The 19,526-nt window shown below is 38.2% G+C and overlaps 1 protein-coding gene across 3 annotated transcripts in view; it reads right to left on the reverse strand.

The window, feature by feature from the left end:
- Positions 1–16,515: 16,515 nt before the first annotated feature.
- The window catches only part of LOC134170540 (guanine nucleotide-binding protein G(i) subunit alpha-1), a 34,511-nt gene continuing 31,500 nt past the window's right edge, over positions 16,516–19,526 (reverse strand). For all 3 annotated transcript variants that reach the window (XM_062631984.1, XM_062631983.1, XM_062631982.1), the window contains 3 exons: positions 18,430–18,583; positions 17,333–17,547; positions 16,516–17,230 (listed from right to left, as the gene is read on the reverse strand). In XM_062631984.1, coding sequence (XP_062487968.1) covers positions 17,357–17,547; positions 18,430–18,583 — 345 coding nt within the window. In that variant the 3' untranslated portion in view covers positions 16,516–17,230; positions 17,333–17,356. The remainder of the gene's footprint in view (positions 17,231–17,332; positions 17,548–18,429; positions 18,584–19,526) is intronic.

The raw sequence follows: 19,526 nt of genomic DNA on the forward strand, positions 1-19,526 counted from the left end.
GTTTATCACAAGAGCCCGTGTTGTCCCAAGAACATGAGTAGGAACAGCATGGTTAGATTTGCAGGACAACCTTTGTTGCTTGTAACTCGCTCACCTTCAGTGCCATTTCTCTAACCTCCAGTAAAGCAAGCGGCTCCATATTCCACACTGTTACTTCTAAGAAGTTTTAAAACAGATGTTCTACAGATTCATGGAGTACTCAGAGCAGAAAGCAAGTCTGCCATGAAGAAAAAAGAGGTCAGTTTCCTTTGTTGCATTCATTGGTGCAGTTGTGCCATTTTGCTTCTGCCACACATTTGTTGTTGTGAAATAGAATATTGACTGGAGAAAGTAGAAGGGGGGCAGTCACAAAAGCCTGAAACATCAAAACTGGTAAGTATGCCCATTTTAGGGAAATGTCTGATCTAGAATGCACCAAATAGCATTTGATTTTTGTGTTCCCCCCCAACCCACAGATATAAGCAGCTGCAAATCTAGATTTGAAAAAAACAAATGATCAGTTGCACAAAGAAAAGATGTTATCTCTAGAAGCTGGGTTATGTCTCTTATTGCTGATTGCCAGGCATGGTAAATATTTGCCTAGAGTATTTACTTTTACTTTGTTAAAGTAAAGGTCCAGATTCATAAACATACCCTACCTGCTTTATACTATCCCAAAGATGAAAAGCAGCCATAAACTCTGCTGAAAAATCCTGATTACACTTGCTTTGTATGGGCAGAATGAAATAAGCCAGCAAGAATATACCATCAGTGTGGACATAAAATCTGTCTCCACTGCTAACAGACAATTTACCTTCCTAAAATGTTACGCTTTAAATGGAAAACGTGTCGCTTTCTTTGCTACTGACGTAGTTTTCACCTTTCCTATAACATTGAGATATGTCTTTAAAATTGCATGTTCTGATATTAGTTCATGTTTTTCAAAGGTCACTTGTATTTCCAAATCTGTTGATGATAAAGCTTAGACACCAGGGAAATGATTCTTGTAATGGCTTTGTCTGTTCAGTGTCTATTTCTATTTCCTGAAGGAAATCAAATCATAAGAAATATTAAAGTCCCTGGTCACATATGTGAAAGTTTCATAAGTGACTTCTGTATTTATTTTCCTAAAAGGGATTCATGACCTCTGAATTACTCTGCTTATAAAGTGTTACATCCAAAGCATACAAAAGTCAATTCAAGTCTTCTGAATAACATTTAGTAGGCTTAACACCAAGCTTTAAAGTTGAAGAACAAATGTATCCCTGTATGCCTGGGTTTTTAGATTGAAAGCCATTGAACTTGGCCATTAAGAATAATTTAATGATATGAACATTATTTGTTGTACTTTTAATTCCAGATACATGTCAAAGTCTTGGGAGGCCATTTCCTCATTTTATCCTCACTCCCCTTACCGTTACACACTGCAGCCTAAAGAGGCTGTCAAGTACATACACAGCAAACCCAGTTAATGCACACAAAACCTGTATGTTATTCAGCTCTTTTCTTTATAGCTTGCAGCACTTTGCTTGAGCTGTGAATGGAACTGTCTGTGCATGAACTCAGCCAGATCGAAACGCATCAGCAGATACAAGAGCCGTCTACTGGTTGTCTTTCCCCCTCTGCTAGACCATCTCTATTTTCTCAGGAAATAAAAGATGAAAAGTTCTCAAAACTCTGTGATTTCATATACTCATCTTCAAAACCATGTAACACCTCACAGATCTCAGTCATAATTAGCAACACAATTTTGAGGTTGTTTAGCAAGAATCCCTCTCTACTGAAAGTCCTGCAACATATTACAAGGGTTTGGAGGTTTTTATTACTCCTGAGATGAAAAAAAAAAAAAAAGAGATTTATTCCTCTCCCAACAGATTAAATGGCTTCACATTGCTTTCAACACAGTGTTGTCTTTAGCTTGAGTCAGAGCACTCCACAAGAAAGCTTTCATCTGCTGAAACCATTATCATTGTTTTCTACAAAACAGGAGAGTACTCAGATGAACAGACCCTGCACTTCCTTTATTGCGATAATAGAGTAATTCTTTTTGTTGTTTGTTTTAGCCATTTTTAAGCAACAAATAAGAATTCTGGCAGCCCAAATTAAGTGCTGTCATTCACATTATCAAGTGATTTCATTAACTGGAGAAATGAAAGGAATAAGGATCTGCAAGAACACAATTTTATTAACTGTAGTGGCATAAGTAACAAAATATTAAATACATGAGTATTATCACTGGCTTTTTCACTTTAGGAAAAAGCATATATGAATATATATGTTTTTTTCCCCAAGACAACAATAGGTGCCCCAGAAGTAAGCTCAAATAACCCTACTCTGAACTGCACATTGGCTCAGCCAGACAGCTAACCAGAGATCATTTCATTCAAGCATAGGGTTCTGGAACAAAGACAATTACTACTTTTGTTCTCAAGAACTAACCCTTCTTTTAGAAAGGTGACATCATTACCAAGCATTAGTCAACTGAAAGAAGACTAAGCTGATTCCCTGCTACTGTGCTTACCCCCGTTAAAGATGCATTTTACAGCCTGTGCTCACAGGAAGACAATGCTTATTTTTAGCAACATCCTTGAACGTTTCTACCAGTGAACAGATCTATAAGCAAACAGTACAATTGCTAAATCTCATTGATCCAAGCGGGTTTTGTTACTGAAGAACAAAGTTAAACAGACTGCAGTGATGGGTTTATATAAAGAAATCAAGCACCAAAGACTGGAAAGAACACCAAAATCATCTTATGTTTGCTTTTATTAACATTTTAATTAAAAGAAAAATAAGTAAGAGAACAAGTGGAGGTCACAGCTTATGTTTCCAAGCAGAATAATTCACATCTACAGTTCTGAAAACATTACAAAATTCAGACCATGCAATCGAGTCCTGTGATAGAGATACAAACCTGCTCCAGATGATTTGACTTCAGAAGCCTCCAGCAGCAAACCTGCCTTTTTTACCTTCTCTTCCCATGCCAACAGCACCTGTTCTGTCATATTATACACTATAAAATTCCTGACAGGAATCCTGTGCTACTTCACAGGATTTTAATTCACCCCAGACAGTTCTAAAACAATATTTCTTGAATCAAGACAAGGACAGAAATTGCAGATCCTCAGGTTTGCCGTTTTGGCATTGCAGAGTACCAGAATCCACATCTCCATGGTAGCTTTCATTGGATCTTAAGTACTCCATATTCTATGACTGCATGGACTTAACACCCTTGAGGGCACTAAGGCCACAGAAGGCCTTAAATATGTCTTCATCACCCATCCTTCTGCTTCAGTCATAAACAATGTACCCACAGATCATTTATGGAAAGGTAAAATGCAGATGAAGCACTGCTGCAGTGCTTTGCTTTGGCTGTGCTTGCTTGGGACATGAGGAAGTGCCAAAACTAGGTGACCCTGGGGACACGTGGGATGGTTTGAAAGCAAGTAGCTGTTAGCACCTAGGAGATAGACATCACAAAATATATATCATCTGGTACAGAAGAAGTACCAATTACTATCCATTCCAATCTTCCTGCCCTCCACACTCCACCTTCTCCCATAGAAGACTACTCCAAGCTCCTAAGGCTTCGTATCTTTTTTCAGGACAGCCTGTCCATAGTACAGATCTCAAATGTTGAGCTCCTTAGTAGAGGGAACATCAGCAGATTTTCCTGCAGTGGCCACCCCAGGTATTTTACCACCAGAAAGAGCAGCAAATCACATAGCCTCAGTCCCAGATCTGGCTGAGAAGCAGCAAGACTAAGGGCAATGCCTAGCAGAAGATGTCTCCCCAAAGGATGATGTAGCTATTACAGTTAATGATGGAGCACTACTTGCAACAGCACAAAGGAATCAATCCAATCCTTCCAGAGCAGGCAATAAACTAAAACCAGGGATGGACCATTAGCATCAAATCCTTCCTCCAGCAGACTCAGACCACCTCAACTACTGTTTCCCACAGTTGCAGGAAAGCTCATTCCAGGTTCTCATCTCTGAGTCACTACCAAAACAGAGAGATCATCCAGAGTGAACACAGAGTGCTGCCATCCACACCCTCCCCACACTGAAGGATGTTTAGAAGTACTTAGTAAGTCAACTCAGTAAAAGCTCTTCTCCAAGAAATCTTTCTTTGGTATGATCATCAAACTGAAGATTCTTACTAAAAACTCTGGTGTTGAGGTTCCACTAAGATAGGTGCAGATATGGGCAACAGTGTGTGTCTTTAGACTAAAGCATTTCCTCACCACAAACACATCTGAGAATTTAGCCACACCAGGCTGGCACATGAGATTCAGTGTGGGTCATCCAGCAGCAGGCTGAATACCAAAATATTGCATATAAAAGAAGGAACAACAGAAAACCAGGTTGTCTCATTGGCTGCATTTGAAAGATGGTCATGGGTAGCAAGAATAGAGCAGCTCCTTGGCTGTGTTTTCTAATCAAAGTCTCCCACCCCAGAAGACCCCATGGCAGGACACTTGTCTGGCCTCAGCGGAGCAGCAGGGGCCCTGGCAGAGGCTGACTAGGCTGCCATCAAAGCTGCTGGCAATCTCTTCACAGTGTCCTCCCCACACACACAGGCTGGCTGGATCCTTACCAAAACTGTAAAAATAAACCTTAAAAGATTATTTGCTTCAATGTTTTGTTGGGAATCTTTTTTGCTCCTACTCCTCTCCCAAACAGTGAGCTTATTGCCAAGAAGGCAGCCCACATAGAAGGGTTGATACAGGCTGCTAGACAGGAGAGATATTATGGAAGAACACTTTATCTCCACAGATAAAAGGCTGGCAGCAGTAAGGAGGAAGGCCCAGAAGCTTGTAAAGATTTGGTGGAGGCTAAAGAGGAGCCTTCATGCAGACACACACACAGAGTTTTTCACAAAGATTTTCCTAGTACTGTAGAACAGGGATGACCTTTACGAGGATTAAATGGTCTGAATAAAAAGCAACATACTGCTTATGCCTTGTACTATACAAGGGTCCTTCTAAGTGCCATTGTATGGTATAGGGTATTTTGTGCATATAGCATGCTTCTGCTGTGGAGAAAAGAGCACTGCTTTAGGCAGGGAAACAGAAACAATACAGGTGAGCACAATGCCTAGTTGTGCTAGAAGGGAAGTAGGCAGGTTTGGAGAAAGGCAGCCTGGAACAAGGCTGAGCCTGTTAACCCCTGTCCTGTGAACAATTCACTGCAGCTCACAGCTCTCTGTTCCCTGCACTAAGCACTTTGCCCTGTTGGCAGAACGGCTGTCCCAGTGGCATCCTCCTCCTTAGTGAGACGACAGAAAACATTCTGTGTGTCAACACTGAGGAGTTAGGACCCTCTCAGGGCAAGTGCATGAGCCTCTTGGTCTCCTGGTACAGCTGAATGGTGACAAAGAGTGCGGACTAATATACTGGTACCGTGGAGGATGAGGTTTTCTTGGAGGATAAGAAATGCATCCTCAGTGGAAGAGGGCTGAGGTATAAAAGCCAATTTGCTGCAGAGACTCACAGAAACCACTTGTCTTCCATGATGGTTCACAGGGCCTGTAAAATGACAGTAAATGAGAGTTATTAGTTAACACAGCCATAAGCTGCACACAGGGATGTGTGCTCCTTTTCAGCTGAGAGATCCCTGATAACACTACCAGTATGATTAACCTTGGGTACACAACCGTTATGGGCCAAACTACATGGAAAGTGATACACAGTGGCTGAGCATCCATGCATAGACTCTTACATAGAGTGAATAGTATAAGGTGTGTCCACATTAGATTTAACTTTCATCAGGAATGGGCTTCCAAAGCAAATTTCCTAGTCATCCTTACTGGCTCCCACTGTGGCCAAGTTCTGCAATATCTGAACCGAGAGTGCACTTACCAAGTTCCAGCTGCTAAGGGCACTTGGCGTTGCAGCAGTAACTCAGAGTTTGGGCACTGCATCCTTAGTGATAGGCATTGTACTTGAACAGATCTGCCCCACTTGGCCTCCACTGCTTGCTGACAGGTATAGACAAGGTGAGCATGAGACAAGCGATCCATAAGCATAGGCAACACTAGACACACATCGAAGAAGCAGCAAGTTTGTGCTGCAGGTGAACCATAGCACAGCCCAGGCAATCCACTGTAGAGCACAGCAAGACAGAACAGTATGGTCACAAGACAGACTGCAACACTTGGAAGAAAGACTTACATGTACCCCTGATAATGCCTATTAAAGTTAGCAAAAACACGACTTTCTTCAGCTTCTTTCTATACTCAAGGTGTATTTTCAGTGTTCTGTTTTTCTCTAATGGATACAAAAAGCACACCAGGCTGGAACAGGCCTGGCAATTTCAGTTTCAGCTACAAACTGGTTTTAGTATCAGTTTTTATGAATCCTTGAAAAGAGGCTCAGTTTTACTTTAACAGGACTGCTGACAGATCACATTGTAAACAGTGATAGTACATAACATTTACAACCTTACAACTGGATTTAGCAGCTGGCAAAATGTGAAGAGAAGCTACGGAATATGTTTCCGAGAAGTTAATCCCACTCTGAAGTCAGCTCTTTTTTATGGCAGAGAAAACACGATAAAACAGACTAAGGTAAGGTTCAGCTAAACATGCTTTCTGAAAGGACATAAATATACATTTTCCAAGAAAAAGGTTGTACACGTAATTAAAAATTACAGTGGTTTACTGTGTCTCTGTGGAAAACTGTGGAAAAGACTACTTTTTAACCTATGGCTTTAAAGAGAAGCTCAGTGCTTTTCCAGGCCAGATGGATAATTACATAGTAAATAAATTGTCTGTTTTACATCACTGCAGCCCAGAGAACCAGATCTCAGAAATGGCTGAGGGATAATGGCACAGTTTGAGAGACATCCTGAAGAGTAAAGCTGAATATGATTATCTCATATTCACTTGCTCTGCACAGACTTCACATTCAACTTAAGAGCAAGAAATTTAGTGTAATGAATTAGGTATGCCAGGAAATGGGTTTTGAGAGATTCTACTGAAGTCACTTTTGGCCTTTGTTTTCAGTAAGAGTAATACCCCATGTAATTTCCATCAGTGAAAAAGAACTTCCAGTTTATTCTTACAGAAAATATCTTAAACACAAGACAGCACATTACAATGTGCAGAGTGTTTTACAGGTACAAGAACCATCCTAGCCTGTACTGAATTCAGAATAAAAGTATATTTAAAGTGGGAGTATTTAGATTCATTAAAACACAGTAGTAATACAGTAAGTCTTGCTGCTAAGTATTGTATGATGCTACTGTTTCTGAAAACATTTGGGTCCAATTCATTGATCAAACAGAGGCCATCTTAAATGCCCACTGGACACCACTAAACCACTGTGCATCAGACCACTGATGTGAAAGTGAAAGTACTGCCATGTTAGGAGGTGATCGTTCACCTCACTTGCTAGCCTGCATGGGGCTTTGTGGCCATCTCAGGTAAGCCTGCATTGCTAGCTGATCATCCTCTAACCTTAGCGGGAGCAGAATTCAGTTGTATGAGACAGACAATGCTGAACACAAAACTCCCATCTGTGTTGGCAGCAATGAGCAGCACTGCCTGGTACATTTTACTGTTGCACTCTAGAACCAGTGGGTTTTGTTAGAGTCTTGAGAGAAACTCCCTACCTCTGATGGTGTTTTCTCATGGATGAAGTGTGGCAACGTGTTCTGATGGTTGCAGATTTTTTTTCTAAAGAGGATTCGTATCCCTCTCAAGACCAGGCTAATCTCTCAATCTTATTTACTGCAGTACAATCCTATCCAACTGGTAAATCATGATGTCATCTGCACATGCTGCAGACTCCTTCAGCTGCAATTCACTTTGTGGAACAACTTCTTATGTATCTTATCTCAGTTAACTGTGGGGAACTGAACCCTACTCATGTCTTATTTCCATGAAAGTTATTCCAGCTAGTTCACTTCAAATAGTCATCTATGGAAACAAATCCAAAAGGATTTTGCATTCTTGGTTACAGTGGGCAATTTGTCTAAGAAATGAGGCAACTTTCAGTTCAGAAGGAGTTTGCTCACTGTAAATGGGAAATATTTAGGAAGTCTGGTTTAGAGTCCTCCAAATCCTCTTGTACCATCACTGCTTCATCTCTAATTCAGCATGGTTTCATACTTAGCACTCCACTGCCTTGGATCAGACAGACCAGCTGTGACTACCACCATTAAAACAGCAGCATCAGGAGCCCTCTTTTTTTCATGAGCAGGGTAACAGTGACTGAGACCTGCACTTTAAGAAGTACCAACCCCAATAAAGACACATGATATAGCTGATAGTTGTAAACAAAGCACTTAAAGCTACAACACAGCAAGTGCTCAGAAACACATGTCAAAACTTCCTTTGATCATACACAAAGAGCAGAGTTCAGAGGCCGTATGGAAAACAGCCAGAGGCTGCATGTATGTCCATATGGAGACCGTTACAGAAGAGAGATCCACCCATAAAGATTAGGTATTGCTTTAAATGGGCTTATTCTTTATCTTTCCATGTTGTGCAGATCTGAGTCTCTTTCCATCTGCTTCCTCTCCAGAACATTAAAAATAGCATTCACAACAGAGACGTTAAAAGTCTTATTTTTGAGCTCTAACAAATCCCGCAGCCACCAGCAACCCCAGCTGCTTCCTCTTCCCCAGGATCACTGCCTTTCCTGCTACCTCCCTCTGCTAATAAAATTCCTCTTAAATCAACACATTACTTGGAAAGTGCATTTATTGCAGCCATAGATAAATAACTAGAGGGAAAAAAAACCCTGTAAGTAAGTAGAAAGGCACAGGGGCTCACAGCTTCATTAAACTACTCAACTTTTACCAAAGTCTGTTTCATGAGCTAATGGCCCAAGTTAGCCTACATGCAGATTTCAGGCAGCATACACTAAAAAATAATTTGAAAAACACACTCAAACCTTCAAGTGGAGTCTCAGAACAGAAAAAGAAAACATGCACAACATTTCTAAACTGTCAGAGACATTTAATCATTGTGGTCCACAATGATCATTGTACCAGCAAGACCGTAGTACCTGTGTTGTTTCATTCTCAGTATCTTCAGCACAGCTGTAGTGCTACAGAAAACAGAACAAGAAAGCAACAATAGAGAATAATAATTAAAACCCCAAACCCTCTAAATTCAATCAATGAAATATTTAAGCCCACAACAGGGCAATGAAAACAGAACTGTAGAAGGATGGTTGAGGCATTTTCCATATACTGCAAAAGACAGCTCTTGAAGAGGCAGTTATGATGGGACATTTTGCAACGAAGAGAGTATGAAATTTTTTCAAAGCATTCCAAACTCCCACAAAACTAACCACCTGCCTCTTGAGCTGAAGAGCCTCCAACGAGTAGCAGCCAGCTGAGATCTAAAGCCAAGACCATTGAGCAAAACTATTCACATACCCCACAAAAGTATTAAGTTCTGTCATTTGGCTCTTACTCCTCCATTATCTACAGTCTTAGACATTAGAAGCCAATTCATCTTTCTGACTCAAAATACATTTTGATTACACTGCTTCATGATTATCATGCTCCATGGCATGCCCTCTGTGTTGTTTGACACCAATAAAAACAACAGATTTTAAAGATATAGGAAGGTAAGTGATGGTAGCTTCTCACCATACTTCTTTTGCGATCTCTAACAGAATCAAGCACAGAGGCAGAATGCAGCACCATTGGGCGCCTACTTCGAATACAAGTGAAGTGCTGTGCTGATACAACGGCTAACAAAGTACCTTATTTTGGTATAATGGAATGCTATAAACTTCAATTTGCTGTGTTTAAAGCACAGAAGCTTGTAGAGATACTTTAACTCCATTATACCATTTGCCTTCCAGAATACATCTTATAAGAAAGATATGCATTAAAAGTGCAGCTTGTACCTCTTGGGCCATTGCCTACCTAGAAACATGAAATTCCTCTGAGGAGAATTAAGGCAAAGACAACAACTGACTTCTTAGGAATCTCTTTCTGAATCAAAAACTAACGGGTCTAGAGCAGAATTCTGGTTGGCAATGAGGCTTAGAAATGCTTTAGTAGCAGTCTTTGGTCAAAATCAGATCAGAAAAGGGACCAATACCTCACAAGAAAGCTGCATGCATTCACTCAGAAATGTAAAGTGTTCTGCTGTCCAGTTAAACCCCGACAGTCCTGTTTCATTGAAGGCATTTCCTCAGTATGCTACCCGAATTCTTCCAGAATGAATACAATATTATATGCCTGTCTTTCCATTGTCTAATAACATCACGACTTAATGGAAGTCATCAATTACTTATTCTAGTTTGACCACAGGCAGCATGCAGACAGAAAGAGGGCTTGGTATTTCAGCCTATGATAATATATTTTTCTGCCTTTCAATCTGCATTTTTATTTTAAAACTGTATAGTTTACTAATCTGCAAATCTCCCAAGTAACAGTTAAGCTTTGAGAATGGAAAATTTTGAAGCTTGTTGAGATTATTCAAACTGATATTTTTTAGTAAAACACTCATTTTGTATTCCTTCCCCATTCATCCTACCAAAAGGAAAACAATACAAAAAAAAGCTTTCCACTTTTAAACCCTTTTCACTTATAAATAGCTTTGCAAATCAAGATTCACAAGGAGAAATGGAAATTGATGGTGAAAAGAACTGCAAGAATGAATGGACAGACTAAGAAATCCCACGCATTGTACATAAAAGTCTCACCAGGCCGCATCCATCCAGCTCAAACAGCTAAAAGCTGGCTAGATCAGGCTTAAGTGAGCTGCAAGCTTTTCCTGTTTGCTGGCAGCTCAGAAAATAATTGACAAGTTAATTTCAAATTGAATTGGACATTGTAACTATTGTAAATAAGATGGTATCTGGAAAAGAGATCTGAAAAGATGAATTTGTTACCATTCAAAGGTAAAGAGGAGGGACACAGCTATAGTCTCACAGAACACAATAGGGGTACTCCCTCAGGATACAGGCAAATGAGTTCAGCACCTGCTTTGGTTCAGAGCAAGGACCTAAGTGAAGGTTTAACTGAGATTATAGCATGGTTTGGGTTGGAAGGAATCTTAAAGATCATCTAGTTCCCCCTGGCCATGTGCAGGGACACCTTCTGCTAGACCAGGTTGCTTCAAGCCCCCTCCAACCTGGCCTTGAACACTGCCAGGGATGGGGCAGCCACAACTTCTCTAGGCAACATGTGCCAGTGTCTCACCATCTTCACAGTGAAGATTTTTTTCCTAATAGCTAATCGAAATCTCCATCAGTTTAAAGCCATTCCCCCTTGTCTGTCACTACATGTCCTTGTCAAAAAGTCGCTCTCCAGATTTCTTGTAGATCTTCTACTGGACTTCATACAAAATACAAACATGCAAAAGAATGAATTATTAGGATCGGAAACTGTGATAGAAAGATTCTAGCCCTTGCAGAAATGAGCATTATGTAAAATGAAGTCAGTGTAACAAGCCGAGGTAGAAATAACCATTTCAGTGTTTACTAACTGATTCGTCAGGGCACTTCCCTCAGATTTGCGCAGGCCACATCTATTTAAAAAAGCAGATCAAGTTTGAACCTTTATGTCCCAGGTGCCAGCTAAATAGCCTTTCAACTGGACTATGGAAAACATGGGTGGTCACCAACCCCTCAGTTCTGTCCATAGTATGACAATGAGAAGTGTTACCTCCAAAACCTGGCTTACATCTGCTTCATAAACGAGTTCCTGAAATACTGGCATACCGTGATTATGTGTGTGTTATCAAGAGAATACAAGCCTGGGCTACCTAACATGCAATTTTATTTCCTCATTGGCCCCGTGATCCTTACTTCTAAATGTACAAGTTTCATTGTGTTTTAAATGAACTGAACTACACTACACTTGTCAAAGGCTAAGAAAACATACCCATTACCACATGCGAGCTGCTAGGTGATCACTTCACAAACTGTTTTAACTTGAAATGCTGAACATTAAAGTGAGGAAAATTACCCCATTTCTAAGAGAACTGCTCACTGCTTTCTGAAATCCTTTTGAAAGTGATGAAACAGCTAACTCCTTTTAAAGCTGTCAATGAAAGTCAGTTTATCTAAAGAGCCCTTCTACAGCAGTCACCACAGGTTGGCCTCAAAGGACCTTGACACTTGTACTCCGGTAGTTTAGGGCTCTGTATCATTGATACAATTTTAATATTTCTTTTCTCTCTGTCAAGGATGTCAACTGTTAATGTACCACATTAAAACACTAGAGCTATCAGGAAGTGCTATCAGTTCTTTGCTGCAATTCCACAGAATATAGAAATGCTTCATTCTGCCTCTCTTACAGCACTGTATACAGTCCCTGCAGTGCTGTCTCAGGAAGGCTCACAAAGAGCAGTCTGCTCTATTAATCTTCCTTTCACAGATCTACCGGGGAGAAAAAAAATTAAGTGAAATGAAATAGCTTGTCCATATTTCTGCTCTTTTAATATTTAAAGCACTATAAAACTTATTTAACAGCCTCAGGATTTAAATTTTAGATCATCTTTGAGACACTACAATACTAAAAATTCTAGTTTTGAAGAGAAAGCTCATTCAAGACAAGGAAACTATTACTCTGCAGCTGCATCAGCATTTTAGTCTTTCAGGCACAGCAACTAGAGGAATACAGATCTTCAAAGGCTGAGAATCTGGATAGGACAAGAGGTTTCGAGGTTTCAAGGTTAAGTGCACAATATACCAACAGAAGCATCCAAATACATAATCTCTCCTTGTAAAACTGTATTAAACCCTCAGAGCATTCAAACACAAAGTTAACAGACATCAGAAAAGCAGCCACCTCTCTCCCTCTCCATCTCTCTGGGGAGTCCCACTCTCTCTGGAAGCTGGAGGCGTTTTGCATGTTTCTTTTTGCTGAATAGCTCACAACCCTTTGCCTTAAGCATTTGTAAGTTCAGGCTGCCTGGGCCTACAATACACTGACACCTAACAGCCTCACCTGGGAAAGAAAGGGGTAAAGGGCTAAGCAACTGCACGTACCTCACTGTATCTCCTCACAGTCAGAGTTCCAAAACACAGAAACATACAAGAATCTGCCAAAACACAACTCTATGTCATGTGACTCTCCTAAAGCTGCTTCTTCAAATGTTGGACACAGCTGTGAAGTTCAGAGTATTTTCTTTAAAGCCTTCCCAGAACATCAGTCTCGTATGCCTGAGTGACTACAAATGTCTTGAAAACGTTCTTTTTGCCTCAGTAGGTGATACAGTTTATGACTTCTTTCCATCCCTTACATAGAAGGACAAAGACCAAGAACTGTATAAGGAATTAATTTACAAGCAGAAAACCAAGGCAAACTAACAACTTGTAAGCCAAGCCAACGTAACTTGGCTATGAAAGATACTGGCAGAATCTATAAGCAACTTCAGAATTTGATCACATGCACTCATCTCCATGTGCAGCACCTAATAAATTACCTTTTTTACAGTAACATTTCCGGAAGTATGAAGGATTAAACCAGTGTTTTTTGTTAACAATTAAAAATAGCAAAAAGATCATCAACAAAAACTAGATGTGATGAACTATCCTTGCTGACTTACAGGTATCTTAAAGTGTAATACACAGGAAAAAAAACAAAACAAAACACATCCTGGACATGTGTTCAAGTAACACTGCTACAATAAGCCACTGACTGTAATTTGGATATGCTTTTTCTGTTTCTTGGTGTCCAGCTTTACAGTCTAAATTATGGAACTGATGACTTCTGATTTTTATTTAATAAATACACCAATAATTCTTATTAAGAAAATGTAAGTTTTAGCAATTGACACCAAGTGAAGGTTAATATTGTTCTCATTGAAAAATTGTCTTTGTTCTAGTAACAAAAGTTAGACAAAGTATTTTAAGTTTCTAATTTACATAATCAAAACAGGAATAGCTGCATCTTTGTTTTAAACTAAGAAAAAAAAGTCATGACCAACAGGACAAATGCATCTCCAAATACTGGACAAGCATTTTCAATCAAAACTATACAACTGTCAAGATGCCTTAGTTTCACAGGGTTTTTAGAAGAGATTGCACGGGGGGGTTATCACACTATTTACTGGAAGAGAAGAAGAGTTAAGAATTTGTGACTATACCTCAGCATATTTTTGTCACACTAAGACATTTTGGTTCCTGAGGTAAATTATTACACCGTTGAGTTTTTGCGCAAACTGATAAATTATTAATTTGGTTTAGTTGAGATAACCACTACTTTAACAAGTGCCCAAATCCTCCTGGAAATATTCTGATATCTATTTGAAATGCGTTTCCCTCTCAGCCATTTGTACTGTACGGTGCCAAAGTATTTTGTAGAAACGAGGACACTTATTTGCAAGAGGTATTTGAGATGTTCTCTGTGTCATACTGTAAGGACTTCTGATAGGACTGAATCACTTGAACTATAAGCTACGTAACTGAAAAGCTTTACCTGCTCAAGTTCCTGGTTTCCTAGATTTTTCTTCATGCTTGTCAATATAAACACATGAAGTTTTAAGTACACTTATTTATTATCAGCCTGCATATTCTTACATTACCATAATAACATTATATAGACACATCTGTATGCTCTTTATTTGCAAAACTAATTAAAGATCAGCATATTCCACAGGATTCAAACCACCCATTCCTTGGATGCCTATACAACAATATAACCTGAGAGCGAGAAAGCTCAATGACAACACCACTTCCCAAACTTCTCTATCAGTGGACAGACAGAAAAGGAGGGAGAATAAAGAAGGGTAGCTGGTAACAGCTAATTCTGTGAACCTGCCAATGCATTTGGTCTTACACTCTTGTTCCATTGCAATTAAAAACAAAGTCAAACAGCACATTCAGCTCAGTACATTCTTGCATATATACATCTTTCTTTTGTAACAGCTGCTGTGAAATTCCTTTCAGAAGTGAGGCACTGCACTACAGAAACACAGTTCTACTACAGGCCTCTATTTCCACACTGCAGGCTCAACTCTTTCACTTCCTAAAATCCAGAAGGGAATGAGACCAAGAATGGTATAGCATTATACTATCCCATTTGGAGCTCAGCCCATTGACTGCACTTTAAAAAATAATCCAAATTATGCCTTAGTCCAAGCAAATTATTACCAAAATAGAACTGCTCAATAACCCCAATCTCTGCATCTATAAAGAAACATATCTGCTGTCTGCTCAAGTCAAAAAACACAAGCTTATTTATTTGCCTGGACTAGCAAGCTAAAGTATTTCACAATTTTGTTCCGTGTTAAGAGGTAAATACTTCAGAAAACACCATGTATGAAATTTAAAATATTCTCCAGTTGAAGGTGTTAGGAACAATGCTCAAGGGAAAATATTTAGGAATTAATCAAAAATTTATGCTCATTTTCACTGTTTCCTGCATAGTTTTTGAATTTACTCTGGACTTATCTTCTCTTTTTTTCTACCTAGTTACCTCCACAGGATGGATGAAAAAAGATTTCCATCAGCATATTTAATGAAAAACATTTCTTTCAAGCAAGGCACAAAATTTAGATTTATTTGATTAATCCCAATTCTAGTTTTACATTTAGTACAAAAACCAACTTGAACGTAGGTGTAAATACAATTTCCACAAAGTAGTTCAATGAGATTTAAAATCAGTTATGTATCCAGAATCGTAAAGCACAACTAAAAGCAGCTCAGGATATACAGATTGTTTACCATAACTGGTGAAAGAGCTCATAATGCATGAATATATTTAACAAACTCCAGTAATAAGTTATCTCCTTTCTAATCTTTCATTTGAAACATATTTAGCAATTCTGTACCTAACAAAGAAAGCATTAAAGAATGAGAAGTGCAGATAAGTTTTACTCAAGCTGAGGCCTAAATGAAACACACAATCAAAAATTAAATAACAGAACAATGACTTAAATAGTTCGGCTGAACATTAAGAACATAAATGTTAAATATAGAAAAATAGCAAGAAGTTAAAAGACTTAATTTACTTCTCAAAGAGCCTATGGTGTACTGTAGCTGCCTGAAATATTTTAACAATTATAGAAAACCATATTTCCAAGTTTGGTACATTTGTACTTTCTAGATGACATACATTTAAGACAACCATCCATGAACTTATTTACAAACAGGAGCTTATTCATTTTAAAACTTGTATAAAAAAAATCAGTTTTGGCACTACCCATAAGGCAATGGATGATATGTACCTAAGATAGCAGAACACATAATGAAAGCAAAATCAGAAGAAAATCATACATTTTAGCTTATTAAAGAAACTGTGAGACTTTAATTAAAATTAAAGAAATTAAACAGCACTTGCAAGTCAATAAAACACCCTATTCAAAATACTGATGATTCTTTCTATACGGAACAGGATATAGCTTTAATCTGTGATGCCACTGTGCCATGTCTTGTAGGAGAATCTGATGTTTCTATGGTTATTAAATTATCAAACTAGCTTATTACCAGAAAATAGCAAAATGTTTAAGGAGAACATGATGTGACTTTTAAGCTAAGCATAAAAAAAGCATTACTCTGAAGTCCAGCCTTTGTTAACTATGTAAAAAAGTAATTTTGCCATTCATGTCACTGAGTAAAGACCACAGTTTCAAACTTTATTGATATGAATGGTTTTAACAACTTTCTTTTTGCATTTCCAACAGCTTCAATGACAGTGGAACCTTAAAATTCAATTTCAGTGTTGCCATATTTGTACTGCAAAGACTGAAAATGTCCAGATTTCATAAACTATGGATTTCATTTAAATTTAAAAAATAATCCTTGCATTTATCTTAAATTTATAAAAAGATTTTTTTCCCCCTGAAACTTAAGGCAAACATAAGTTTTATTGGTTATGTTTCTTTAAGTCTGAGCAGGTGTATGAGGCTGTTTAAATATCAAAAAAGCTAACGCCATATACAGTATTACCAACAAAAGTAAAGAATAAGGCAGCATGCACCCTTAAGATGAAAAGAAAATTTAATTTTACAAGATGTTTAAATAATCCAAAGGCAAAAAGGTCTGTCTCCCCTAAGAGTATCTTCATAAAACATGGAAAGTTTAGAGGACATCAAGTTACTAAAATATTCCATTCAATGTTTATACAAATACATTACTACAATTATAAGTATACATACAATCAACTGACATCTCAGTGTTAACTAATTACTTAAATTTACAAGACAAACATAAATAAAGCTGTTAAAACAGGCAAGTACAGTACTGATCTATCATTCAGCACAATGCATTTTTCATTTCTTTTGCCTTGAAAAGAATCAGATTAGAATTGTGCGAAGTCGTTCTCCAAACCTAGAAATAAAATGAAAGAGATTTAAGTATATCTATGCAGGTATTACAACAGCATGGGCATATTCTAAATGCTTAAGTCCTGTTTCCAGAAATGTAATTTACCATTTAGCAATCTTCTGTCTGCTCTCAGAAGAGGCCACAGTCTTTAAGGTTATTTTTAATAATGACATCGGTTACAGCATCGAAAACAAATTGCACATTTTTTGTGTCTGTGGCACATGTGAAGTGAGTGTAGATTTCCTTCGTGTCTTTTCTCTTGTTAAGATCTTCAAACTGACACTGAATGTAAGCAGCTGCTTCTTCGTAAGTGTTTGACCCTAGAAGGATAAAAATTGCTCAGTAAGCAAACTGAGAAAGAACAAGATGCACAGTGTACCTTTGAAGGAAATGGTTCTTTGGAAATAGTTAACCTAAACCTGAAAGGGAATAGTTCCACAGCCATTGCTTTAAGATACCACAAATAAATTATGAAGGAAACCTTTCCGAAACATTCTTAAGAATAAAAACTAAGGAGACAATTCCAGCTGCAGAAACAGTCTTTCCATTTACTTCAGCAGAAGACAGAACAAATCATTAATGACCCATCACTGCTCCCTAGATTAGGATATTTTGTTTCCTTCATTCAAGTTACTTGCTATTTGATTTTTATGTTTTTAAAAGCTTTGGGGTTTTTTGCAAAAATGCATACGCATTCCCCCTAATTTTTACCTCCAATCTGCTATTTTCAGTCTGAAGTTACAAGGAAATGATACATAAAAAACCTAAGACTTGTTGCATGAAATAATCCTCTTTTGCTATGTATTTCCTGAACAAGCTACCTCCTTCTAACATACATGTACACTCCCTGTTCAAATACACTCTCATGTATCCTAAGGGATTCCTGCTAGCAAAAAAAAAATTACATCCAAGTACATAAATAGGAGGACATCAGAAAAAAGAATGGACTAAATAAATTAAGCTGAAGAGTTGCAGCAGTTTCATGTAAATGCTTTCAGTGGACCAGCATTATTTCACTCAGTTGAAAATATGCCTCTGACTTAGCACCATTTTATTTGTGATCATAAAAACAACCTCCCCCTTCTTAATTAAAGTATTTTTGATACCTAAAGTTTAGAGTTATCAAGCTCCCCCTGATTTGTGCATCAAAACAGAGGCATTTTAGCCAAAATTACTTGACTCCTGCACCCCCCCTCTAATACCTGCATATTCAGGGTAGCAAATAGTGAGAGGACTCCTTTTGATTTTTTCTTCAAAAAGATCTTTCTTGTTCAGGAAGAGAATAATAGAAGTGTCTGTGAACCACTTATTGTTGCAGATACTGTCAAACAATTTCATGCTTTCGTGCATCCGATTCTGTAATTGGAAAAAACACCTCACTGTATTTCAGACTTCAGTAGTAAGATCAGGATACACATTACTGAATAGATACAAATGAGCCAAGTAAGTTACAGAACTACGTTTCTAGCCTACAGAATCACATTTTACCACAGGGAAACACCAAGAAGCCAAGATCACTACAAAGAACACTTCCACAGGCAGGGTTTAGTCAATCTTCTTTCTTTCTTCTCTTTTCCAGGTTTAAGCTGTTCAATATCTTAGGAATTTTTGGTGTGTTTTGACATTTTCCAGTATAGATATTCTACAAGAGTTGCTGAGTTACCTGAATTGTCCTACACCGATTAGATGTTCTGGATACTGAAATTTAAATTCTGCACCTAGCAGAGATTCCAGCATAAGAAAAAAAAAAGAAAAAAAAATGGTTCTACAGGACTAGAGAATCAAGTGAGCATGTTTTTTTATCTCTTAGCATAATTTTTTAACTGCACAAAAACAGACCAACGCGTAAGTTCTTTGGCCAAGATCCAGTTATTAAGTAGAAAGGTCCTAGCTATGACTTTCTTTGACTACATTTGACTTGAAGGGTTTTTTCCTTCCTCTTTCCTCCCGAAAATATATTCTGTAAGAAGTTTCAGAACTTGAGGATGAGCACAGAAATCTGTCAATGATTCACACACTACGATTAAGCATCAGTTTAGACCACTCTATGCATACTGATATGGAGAAGTCACACCTTGAAAGAGGGTAAAGGAACAGAGGGAGTTAAAAGGGAGAAGGTAAAGAAAAATTTCTGCAACTAAGGAAATAAATCAGAGAAACACATTTAGAAAGAAACAAAACCTTCAGGTTTTGAAGACTGAGCAAAGGAAAACAAAACACAAAGTAAAGTACAAACATAGAAGTTGAGCAATTTCTTATTAGATACTTCCAGCATCCATAAAGAGACTAAAACATATAC

The sequence above is a fragment of the Pezoporus occidentalis genome, unplaced genomic scaffold (assembly GCF_034315485.1).
Source record: "Pezoporus occidentalis ecotype Australia unplaced genomic scaffold, CSIRO_AGI_Poc_V1 ctg38, whole genome shotgun sequence".
Classification (NCBI taxonomy): Eukaryota; Metazoa; Chordata; class Aves; order Psittaciformes; family Psittacidae; genus Pezoporus; species Pezoporus occidentalis.